Source organism: Haliotis cracherodii, unplaced genomic scaffold (genome assembly GCF_022045235.1).
Source record: "Haliotis cracherodii isolate W230 unplaced genomic scaffold, xgHalCrac1.p SCAF_1, whole genome shotgun sequence".
Lineage (NCBI taxonomy): Eukaryota > Metazoa > Mollusca > Gastropoda > Lepetellida > Haliotidae > Haliotis > Haliotis cracherodii.
In genome coordinates this window covers 60,317,007-60,328,564 of record NW_027266264.1, presented here as the reverse complement: position 1 = coordinate 60,328,564, position 11,558 = coordinate 60,317,007, and the positions used below count along the sequence as shown (strand labels likewise).

Below are 11,558 nucleotides of genomic sequence, written 5' to 3'. Positions count from 1 at the left end.
CCGCTTCACTCAATTTATTTTCCAACAACAAAAAGTTTTATTTAGTCATGGTAGAATACGGTAGCGGATGTTACTGGTGCTACGACACAATACGGTTGTGGATGCTACTGCTACTATTACAAGATACAGTTGCAGATGTTACTGGTGCTACGACACAATACGGTTGCTGATGCTACTGCTGCTACTACAAAACAAAGTTGTGCATGCTCCTGCTGCTACTTCAAAATAGGGGCGGTCGGTTAGCCTAGTGGTTAAAGCGTTCGCTCGTCACGCCGATTTCCGACATGGGTACAATGTGTGAAGCCCATTTCTGGTGTCCCGCGCCGTGATATTGCTGGAATAATGCTAAAAGCGGCGTAAAATCAAACTCACTCACTCACTCACTACTACAAAATAAGGTTGCTGATGTTACTGGTGCAACTACAAAATACGGTTGCTGATGTTACTGCTATTATTACAAAATACGGTTGCTGATGTTACTGGTGCAACTACAAAATAGGGTTGTGGATGCTACTGCTGCTACTACAAAATAAGGTTGCTGATGCTGCTGCTACTACTACTACAAAATACGGTTGCTGATGTTACTGGTGCTACTATACAATATGGTTGGCTGGGTAAAATACTCCTATGTGCTTATGATCCTTGGTCTGCCAGCACAATTCGAGTGTTCTTGTGTTTAAAACGTCGTAATATTAATAATATTCAAAGTGGTAAACCGTCCATGGCTTTTTCCCATTTGCACGTTCATTCTCTTCGAAATGCTACTGCTGCTGCCACTACACAATACGGCTGCTGATGTTACTGCTGCCACTACACAATACGGTTGCTGATGTTACTGCTGCCACTACACAATACGGCTGCTGATGTTACTGCTGCCACTACACAATACGGTTGCTGATGTTATTGCTGCCACTACACAATACGGTTGCTGATGTTACTGCTGCCACTACACAATACGGTTGCTGATGTTACTGCTGCTACTAAACAATACGGCTGCTGGTGTTACTGCTGCCACTACACAATACGGCTGCTGATGTTACTGGTGCAACTAAACAATACGGATGCTGATGTTACTGCTGCAACTACACAATACGGTTGCTGATGTTACTGCTGCAACTACATAATACGGCTGCTGATGTTACTGCTGCCACTAAACAATACGGATGCTGGTGTTACTGCTGCAACTACACAATACGGCTGCTGATGTTACTGCTGCCACTAAACAATACGGATGCTGATGTTACTGCTGCAACTACACAATACGGCTGCTGATGTTACTGCTGCAACTACACAATACGGTTGCTGATGTTACTGCTGCAACTACATAATACGGCTGCTGGTGTTACTGCTGCCACTAAAAATTAAGGCTGCTGATGTTACTGCTGCCACTACACAATATGGCTGCTGATGTTACTGGTGCAACTACACAATACGGTTGCTGATGTTACTGCTGCAACTACATAATACGGCTGCTGGTGTTACTGCTGCCACTAAGAAATACGGCTGCTGGTGTTGCTGCTTCTACTACACAATACGGCTGCTGATGTTACTGCTGCAACTACACAATACGGTTGCTGATGTTACTGCAGCCACTTCACAATACAGCTGCTCATGTTACTGCTGCCACTACACAATACGGCTGCTGATGTTACTGCTGTTACTACACAATACCGTTGCTGATGTTACTGCTGTTGCTACACAATACGGTTGATGATGTGACTGCTGCCACTACACAATACAGCTGCTAATGTTACTGCTGCCACTACACAATACGGCTGCTGATGTTACTGCTGTTGCTACACAATACGGTTGCTGATGTTACTGCTGTTTCCACACAATGCGTTTGCTGGTGTTACTGCTTCTACTACACAATACGGTTGATGATGTTACTGCTGCCACTACACAATACGGCTGCTGATGTTACTGCTGTTACTACACAATACGGCTGCTGATGTTACTGCTGTTACGACACAATACGGTTGATGATCTTACTGCTGCTACTACACAATACGGCTGCTGATGTTACTGCTGTTACGACACAACACGGTTACTGATGTTACTGCTGTTACGACACAATACGGTTGCTGGTGTTACTGCTGCTACTACACAATACAGTTGTTGTTATTTCCACTTCTCGCTTTGAAACGTTCCCGCCGATGAGTCATTCTCTCACACTGACAGGACTTCTGTAGCCGTGATGTCGCTCTGTACAGCCGGAGCGAGGATGTTGCAGCTGGGAACTGGCTTCAGCCTGCATCTCCTTAGATGTACGTTACCGCAGGTATACATCTGATAACGTCAGAAATGTCTCCACACTCACTACACACTGTCACTACACAGACCAAATAGGCGTGTAGACATGACGTATGTGTTTGACACCAGCATCTGCAGGGCACGAGTTCCTCCCGCTGTTTCCTGCAGCTAACCCCGTCATTTCAAACATACCCATCGTACAACTGGAAGCAAACAGCGACACAATGTCCCTCTCATTATAGCTGAACACACACCAGGGCCCCGGATAGCCTCACACCAGCCCTTACTCTGGATAAAAGACGTAATCCCGTCAAGGTTAGTGGCTCGGCAAAAATACAAGCAGACATAATTATCACCTATTTGGTGACGGTGAACTTACATATCCTCATCATCGGGCCTCTTATTAGTCTGATTTGCCCGGAACATGCATATATAACTGAATATATTCCGGGGTCCTCTTCCTACATCTGTCACATTGGGAGCAAGCTGTGTGACGGTCGTGGTCGTGATTCGCAGTGAGTACCCTTTTCTAATTTACGTGTCAGTTTTACTGTAAACACATTATGTGTAGCATAATGAAAATATTGTCATACACCAACGATGACGACATATCGCTGATTTATCATAATATCACCAAAAGACGATGTATACAAATTGAAAGGATAATAGGGTTTGACAAGTTAGACTTAGGTATGATGATAATATTTATTTTCTCAAAGGATTCTGAATCATGTTGACAAATACTCGGGAATGTTTCAACCAAGCGACTGAGGTATAATGTTGTATTGTGGACGACCAGAGGCTATCGTAGTTATACAGAGATTTGTATTGATTTTTGAGCTGAACGTCAAGGAACCTGTCTCATGGACACTACGAATGTCAGTGTCATGTTGTCCTTAACAAACACGAACACCAGATCAGGCTCTCGAGGTACTGCAATTAGAACATCACACTCCTGTTACGCGTTGATCATTGACGGACGGAGATTTCATCTCCTACCCACTGGCACAGACCACTCTCGTGTAATGAATCACCGGGGAAATTGCTATTAGCTGTGGACACTTTGACGTTGTAACCCGAAGCGCACACGAAACTGTACCTCTCGGTTGGTTTTATCATATGGTTTATTTATTATATTTTAGCAATATTATATCCAAAAAATGAACTGTACTTCTACATGTTTTTAGTTTTTTTTAAAAACTAATATTTGTTTTAAAACTTAAAAATAAATCTCATGAAGCACAATTGTTGATGGGTATCTTAGATATCTTATCTTTTAAAATCAATACATTTGCTTTCTTCGGCCCAAATTTACATTTCAAACATGGGGTCATGGGTTGCAAATTCATTTCTTAACCAGATTTCTTTGAACCAATTCTTTTTTTACGCAACATGCCCCAGCCATAGGTTACAAGCTGTTGTAGGAACGAATGATGGTTTAACAGACACGCTGTGTTCCTCATAATGAAGAAGTTGACATCAAATTTAACAACAGTTCATTCAATTACTTAAAAAAAACTCGATACCCTTTCAGTGCCCCGCAGTTCATTTTTATGATTATCACTATTAATGTGCTGATTGTAAATTATCCATAGTAGACATTTGATACGAAACTATTGCGAAAAGGAGCCACGGTTAGTTTCCAGTTAGCTCAAAATCTCCCATATGAGCTCTCATGCAGTCAGTTGTGATACAGGTGTTAATTGGTTGAACAATGGGGATTATGGTATAGTCTGTTTCATCTCCTGACAACTGCAGACACCTGACATAGTTTGTATGAAAAGTAATAAAATTATTTTTATTTTATGTAGTGATTTATTTATTTTATGTATCAAATTTATAAACGTTCTTAGATACATAAAGCACATGCCACTTATAAGACACTCGGGGACATATGTATGGGTGGCAGCATCTAGACGAAACAGAAGCCCAATGTCACCATCTAGGAATATCTGTTTTTAAGTCTGTTGTCAAGGAGACGGTATTTCTGCTTTCTAGTTTTAGTCATGGCGGTTTCTGGGTGTTGCAGGATCTTAAGTTCAGGGGGCACGGGTGGCCCAGTCGTCTAAGGCGCCGCGATTCGCTGTGCAGAGTGGCGTCCCTTGGGCACGCCAAAAACCTATGATTGTAGGTTCGAATCCCGGTTCCCCCCGATTATGTTTCTAGGTTTGTCAGCACCATACCCGTGCTCGTGGGTTTCATCGAAGTGGTAAACGTCTCAGATCTGCATTACTTCGGGCTTTCCTCCCACATTAAGCTGACACGCCGTGATATAACTGAATACTGTTAAAAGCGGCGTTAAAACAAACTCACTCACTCACTTAAGTTCAGCGTTGTCTTGCTCGTTCTCCAATACACTCGGGAACTAGAGATTCAGGTGGGGGTGACCCATGCTGGTATTCAGACGGTTGTGCCATCCTTCCAACATAATGTTACCTTTTGACCGGTCTGTTTGATGGTTGTGGAGGTTCTTAAACTTTACTGGAATATCATTCATAGTGTTCAGAGTAGCTGGACACCCAGTGGTATGATGAAGACATCTCCAACATGTCGTGTCTTTGTGGCTTTTTTGTGTGTTTTTTTTGTACACTGATAGTCAGCATTAAAAAATATTCTTCCATCATGCAGATGCTGTCTCCCACCTGCGTAAATTGTCATGAACTGTGACAACTGTACTAAACATGCGTTCAAACTGTGATACGAATTGGTAAAATCGCTCTATGTGAATAAACATGAGATGCGTCAATTTCGTATATTTTTCATTCCCTTATTTGTATTTACCCAAATGCTTATAATCACATTAAATTTCCTGTGTTCTGAAAAGGTCACCAGCCCGTTAATCCTAATACGCATCACCCGCTTAGTTAATTCAAACGTCACAGAGGTCGACGTCAGGGTTTCCCGTTTATTTCAAGTTTAGTGTGGCTTGGTGAAGTGTTAGCTCGCCATACAGAAGACCCAGGCGCGATTCACCACATTAGTATACGTGTATAGTCCATTCCTGGTGTTCCAGGTGAGAAAAATGCTGCATCGGGAAAAACTAACTCACTTCACGTATGTGTGTGTGAATATGGTTTTACGCCGCCTTTAACAATAGTCACGGCGGGGGGCACCAGAAAAGGTCTTTACACATTGTACCCATAAGGGGAATCGAACCCGGGTTTTCGACATAACGAGCGAACACTTCAACCACTAGGCTACCCCACAACCCACACGTGTGTGTAGAATGCATGTCCTTTATAATGGTACATCTGCAATTTATTGAAAATCTCTCTCTCTCTCTCTCTCTCTCTCTCTCTCTCTCTCTCTCTCTCTCTCTCTCTCTCTCTCTATCTGATATAGCATTTATGTTGAGCGAGAGAACTGAGGCACAATCAGGAGACTGCTACTCCACTGGTTCACCCTTGACACATACATACATACGTACATACATACATACATACATACATACATACATACATACATACATACATAAATACATACATACAACACACAGACAGACAGACAGAGAGACAGACAGAGAGACATACAGACAGACAGACAGACACAAACAGACAGACAGACACACACCTACACACACACACACACACACATACAGACAGACACACACACACACACAGGCAGACAGACAGACACATACATACATACATTGCAGGGCGGAGAGGCTGGTACATGGCATTGAATTGACGACATTTCAGATCTGATCATCGATCTACATCGGTGTGTTACACACATCTCATCGTTACACTGAAGTATGGAATACGCCAAACTGTTCAGAAAAACGGACATTTTATCAAATGATGTCGCCAAGAAGGCAGAGGTTGAGTTAAATGAGACTCCCGAGAGAAGAGCAACATCTTTACAAGAGTTACGGGACTTGCTCGACAGTGGCCTGTGTTCCGATTGCTACAGGGACCAACAGATATCCGAACACTTTTGCGGAACATCCGACCTGTTCCTCTTTGGGTTCCTGAGAGCTAAGAAATATGATGTCCAGAAAGCCTACGAATTGTTGGACTGTAAGTACACTTTACAGTGCAACCCTGTGTGCATTTGTCGACTGTAAAAAAACAGTACGATACATTGAGTTAGTTTTTTATGTATGTAAATATGTATCTTGCAAATCCTTAGTTCAAGAAATATCTTTGATCTGACAATCCCGCTTTCGTATAAGAAAGAAGGGCCTTGAAAGATAGTGCACGCCCTTCCCCTGTCACAGTACACGAGCGCCTTTGTCTTTAGAGGCGAGATGTTTGAATATTACGAGAGCTGGGTGACCGCGAAGGAATACTATGTGTCAGTGGCACATCATCGACCACGCGCGTCTCGTCTTACAAAGGGAGGAAGTAATGCCTATGGCCCTCACTGATTAGGTGGGCGGTCGGGTAGCCAAGTGGTTAAAGCGTCCGCTCGTCACGCCGAAGACCCGGGTTCGATTTCCGACATGGGTAAAATGTGTGATGCCCATTTCTGGTGTCCCCCGCCGTGATATTGTTGGAATATTGCTAAAAGCGGCCTTAAACCATACTCACTCACTCACTGATGAGGTTAATCTGATCTGTGTGCCATGCACAGTCTGTAGATGAGCAGGTGGATGTTGTATTTCCCGCTACCCGACGCCATTGACATTGTGACTGACATTATCTCCAATGTTCTTGCAGCTTATCTGAAATTCAGAGAGAAGTATCCGGATCTGACGTCAGAGCTGAGCCTAGATTCCGTGAGACCAGCTTTAGAGAGGGGCTATCCCCGGGTGCTTCCAGCCAGGGATAATCAGGTGGAATACTGGTTAAAGGGGGACTAGGCTCTGGCAAATTGACAGTCCAAGCAAGTTTGATTCACGTCAAATCGTGCGATAATTATCGGATATATATATATAATGCAATAAGCAAGGGGTGATATTAATATTAGGCTCCTTGATGTGAGTGAATCTAACCTGCCAGGCAATTGAAAGTATACATCCATGATTGTAGCTAAAAATGAAATATACAAGAAATAGTTATTTGATGTCAAATACGGGCACCGTGGTTGTGTGTTTGGACTATAAGTTTGCAGTGTGTCGACGACTGTTTTATGCTAAGTTGGTTGGTTGGTTTGTTGTTTAACGCCGCACTCAGCAACTTAGCGTTTTCTGCTAAGTAAAGTTTTGACAGCGTTTGTAATTGTTTGGTAAAATCCATTTTTCAGGTGTATACTTTCTTTTACCCGACAGTTTAGTTAGAACGCGTGAAATTCCAGCATCTGTCACAATACCTATTACTGTCGTCTAAAGAACAACCCAACACTGAATTAGTGCACTCGTATGTGTGTCATACTATCAGTGTGTGACTATAATGAATAACAGTTGATAATCTAGCGTTAAGGACAAAAATATAAAAATTCAATGTCATGCAACGAATATAGTATATCTACCCTCTTTAACGTGGAACACTACGCGGGTGTTAAGTCATCTAAGTTCTTTGAGACACGACTTGTCATTTTACGTGTTATCCCTGTTTCAGGGTCGAATAGTGTTCCTGTTCTCCATCGGGTCATGGGATGCTGCGGAAGTACCGTTCGATGACGTCATGCGGGCGTACATCTACCTGCTGGAGGTCCTGCTGGAGAACGCGGAGAACCAGGTGTCTGGGTTCGTCATCGTGGAGAACTTCCACCAGTATACCCTCAGCCAGGCCATGTCTCTCAAACCCTCCGACCTGCAGAAGATGGTCAGCATGCTGCAGGTGAAGTCCAGTCCATTTAATTTTCTAGGAGGTTTTTTTAGTTAGCGTTTCGAGACATAGAAGCCCTTCTCAATGAAAGAAGGGGCAAAACAATTTTGAACATACAAATTTGAACAAGTCATTTTCATCAAACATTTATGTTTCTGCTAAACCTGCCTCACAGGTTGAATACATTCGAGGGAGCTGAGAAGGAAAATCGCGTCCACACATCGAGCATGGTAACCACGCAGTACAAATGGATTATTATTATTATTTACGGATTAAAAATAAAAAAATGCAGCAAAGAGGGTTTGGGTGATCCCGGCACAGTCAGGCTGGTTTGGCTCATCATCAGCTCAGGGCCCTTGCCCCCTCTACACGCAGCCCAGACAGCGAATGGGACTTCTCCCAGGAAGCGCTGCCTAGTCAAACCCACCCAGAACTTTTCGGAGAATGTGAAGACTCCCCAACACTCCAGCCTTCTGCACTACCAAGATTGTCAGAAGGGCTGTATTCCTGGTTACAAATCCAGGTACTCTCCCAATGTCAGTCAACAGATTGGGAGGTACACAAAAACCTAAGGCACCGAGAACAATGGGGAGTCTGACAACTTGGTACTTGGGACGCAAGCCTGACATTCCGAAAGCGAGGTCTGCATATTTGCCATGTTTTTCCTGATTCTTGTCAATGACATTAGTGTCACAAGGGACAGAAAACTCAATAATATAAATGATTGCATTAGATTTATAAAAAAGAACAAGATCGGGTTTGTTGGCCTGAATATGTCTGCTGAGGCTGTTTACGGGCCCGTTCCAAAGAATTTTGTATTTATCATTTTCCATGACGTCCTCTACATATTCTGGATCGTACCATGGATGGAACTCAAAACCACAAGCATTGCGAAGGCGGTAATAAATGATCGAGTCACTCCACCATGTCGCTTAAGATACTGTGTATTTTTATCATTATTATTAATGTTGTTGTTTTGAAGCATATTATTTTTTACAAATCGTGCTTTGAAAAATATTTCAGTTATATCACTATGAAAAGTGACGCACATCTTAGAGGTTTACCACAAGGTGGATGAACCAAGGACATAATCAGGGATTATTCATATACTTGTCACGATCGTTGGATCCATGCATGACTAAGTGCAATATTAACCGTATTTTGAATCTGTGCATGTATTGTCATTGCAGGGTGCTTTCCCAATACGGTTCAAAGGTGTTCACTTTTTGTATCAACCCTGGTATTTTTCCTGGACATACGCACTCGTTCGACCCTTCATGAAAACCAAGATGACAGAGAGGGTATTGATGCAATGTCTTTGGTTAACGTAAATGTCATGTATGTGATGTGTTGTTGAAGTTATGAAAAATACAATATGCAAATATTTCTCATTACGGATTAAGATTCAAAGCCATGGATAATGGGACAGTTGTTGTATGGAAACGGCAATGGTGTTTTGGTCTGTATTTTACTGTACTGAAACATATCATTTCTTGTTACAGGTCCACATTCACGGTTCGAACCTTGACAAGTTTCACCAAGCGTTGGATCCATGCACTCTGCCACCAGACTTTGGAGGTAACGGACCAGAACTCTCCCCCTTAGAAATGATTACCTTGCTGGAGAAAAATGGGGAATTATAGACAATGTTAGAGTTATGTCAATATAACAGTAGCCCCCAAAAAACAATGTACACGTATTAAACACGACCATGTTCCTAAAACAAATAAACGGAACCAAAATGCTTTGAGTACATTTTGTCCTTTGGCGAAGACAATTCCATCTCTACTGAACACACATAATACGGAACCACGATCAGCGATCCTGAAAGTGATCAGGGAGGACGGAATATTTCTCAAAATATCTTCGGAGAGAAATACCAAGTTCAGCACCACCCAATTATTTCATGTTACTTAAGGAGGCACGGATGGCCCAGTCGTCTAAGGCGCGATTCGCTGTGCAGAGTTGCATCCCTTGGGCACGTCAGAAACCTATGATTGTGGGTTCGAAACCCGGTTTAGAGTAACATATGTTATAGCCCTACACTTGGGATAACAAATTCTTCTAAACAGTGCAACACCCGAATTTCTTGATGAATAGAGTCATGATTTCTCTACACTGGTGCGCGTTAAAGAAAGCGATTACAAATCCATTCGTGTTAAATATTCAGTAAATGTGAGTGTCATTTCTTCATTTCATTTCAAGTGTCTACCGTTTGTCAAGGTCAGTTTTAGATACGACTTGCAAAAATGTACTACCCACGAAGGGAGTCGAACCCGCAATCCCCGGCTATCAACACTGTCTTAAGTAGGAGCCGGTACCTTATCCATTTGGCAACGTGTGCTTGGCAAATACAAGCTGTTTTCCACATTTGGGATAACAAACTATTCTAAACAGTGCAACACCCGAATTTCTTGATGACTGGAGATACAGTATATTTTCCCTACACTGGTGCGCGTTACAAAAGCGATTACAAATCCATTTGTGTTAAATATTCAGTAAATGTGAGTGTCATTTCTTAAAGTGTCTACCGTTTGTTAAGGTCAATTTAAGAATATAACTGCAAAGCAGCAATGGCGGGCTCCAAGTAACACATCACACAAACGCGCATGTTCGAATCCTCAAAGGGTTTCCTAGTACCAAATCCGTGAAATTTAGGCACCTCTTGCAGGGTATCGCCGATACGAAACTGGAGTGTGCCGGGGTGTCCAAGTCAGTTCTAAACCCATTTCCGACCTGGAACATGATCGAATCCTCAATGGGTTTGCTTGTACCAACTCCGTCAAAAAGCCGCTACGAAAATGGCGTGTTCCAGGGGTATATTACCACCAAGGGGTGTTATCTTTAGCATACAACCAAGAACAAAAAATGAGGAACATATATCCGACTAACTTCATGTAAACTTTCATAAGTTTTTATGGAGAACCTTACAAGATATGATCTTTTAAGTACAATTTCGGTGAAAAAAATGATACAAATGAAAATCCAATATGGCCGCAACTAAAAATGTTATCCAAACACGGCTCTTAGAATTTGTTGTGGTGTGTGTGGAGACGATTCTCAGAACGTTTTAAAGCATTTCATACAGTAGATTCAGAGGAGTATGCATTTGAAGTCAGGTACCCATATGACACTGTGAAAACCTTGAATCCAATATGGCTGTCCAACCATGAAACCAATGACCAAACTTAAAGAATATGAAATGTCAATCACCTAAAGCAGCAGACACATGCAAAATTTGAAAGTAATCGGACGAGCGGTTGCGGTAACTTTAGTTATCTGCCCTTGGTCGTTGGGCCTATGGCCTTGGAGTGTTTTTCGTATCTAGAACACAACTGTTTTCATACACATGAAAAATCTGAACGGAATCGGGCCAGTGGTTACTTTGCTAGCTCTGGTACAAAAATCGACGGAATAATAATAATAAATAAATCGGCCGATTACAATAGGGCTTCAAGCCTTTTGGCTCGGAGCCCTAATAATGTGTCAAAGATACTTCGCTATTTCCCTTTCCAATGGTCCTCTCGCGAGCGCGAAGAACCCTGTTTAAACATGTCGCGTACAAAGTCAAGGACGAAAGTAAGGGACGTTATT

General features: G+C 42.4%; 1 protein-coding gene across 1 annotated transcript; it reads left to right on the top strand.

Moving 5' to 3' along the window:
- Nucleotides 1-2,654: 2,654 nt before the first annotated feature.
- LOC139466539 (retinaldehyde-binding protein 1-like) lies at nt 2,655-9,827 on the top strand. The gene is made up of 6 exons (XM_071248175.1): nt 2,655-2,768; nt 5,952-6,272; nt 6,915-7,030; nt 7,755-7,976; nt 9,155-9,265; nt 9,467-9,827. Exons 2-6 carry the CDS (start codon nt 6,008-6,010, stop codon nt 9,605-9,607), a joined length of 855 nt encoding a protein of 284 aa, XP_071104276.1. The 5' UTR covers nt 2,655-2,768; nt 5,952-6,007; the 3' UTR covers nt 9,608-9,827.
- The last annotated feature ends 1,731 nt before the right edge of the window (nt 9,828-11,558 follow it).

Coding starts and splice junctions, on each gene's coding strand:
- LOC139466539 (XM_071248175.1), top strand. CDS start 6,008: ATGGAATACGCCAAACTGTTCAGAAAAACGGACATTTTATCAAATGAT. Junction 6,273..6,914: donor AGCCTACGAATTGTTGGACT/GTAAGTACACTT, acceptor ATGTTCTTGCAG/CTTATCTGAAATTCAGAGAG. Junction 7,031..7,754: donor TTCCAGCCAGGGATAATCAG/GTGGAATACTGG, acceptor TCCCTGTTTCAG/GGTCGAATAGTGTTCCTGTT.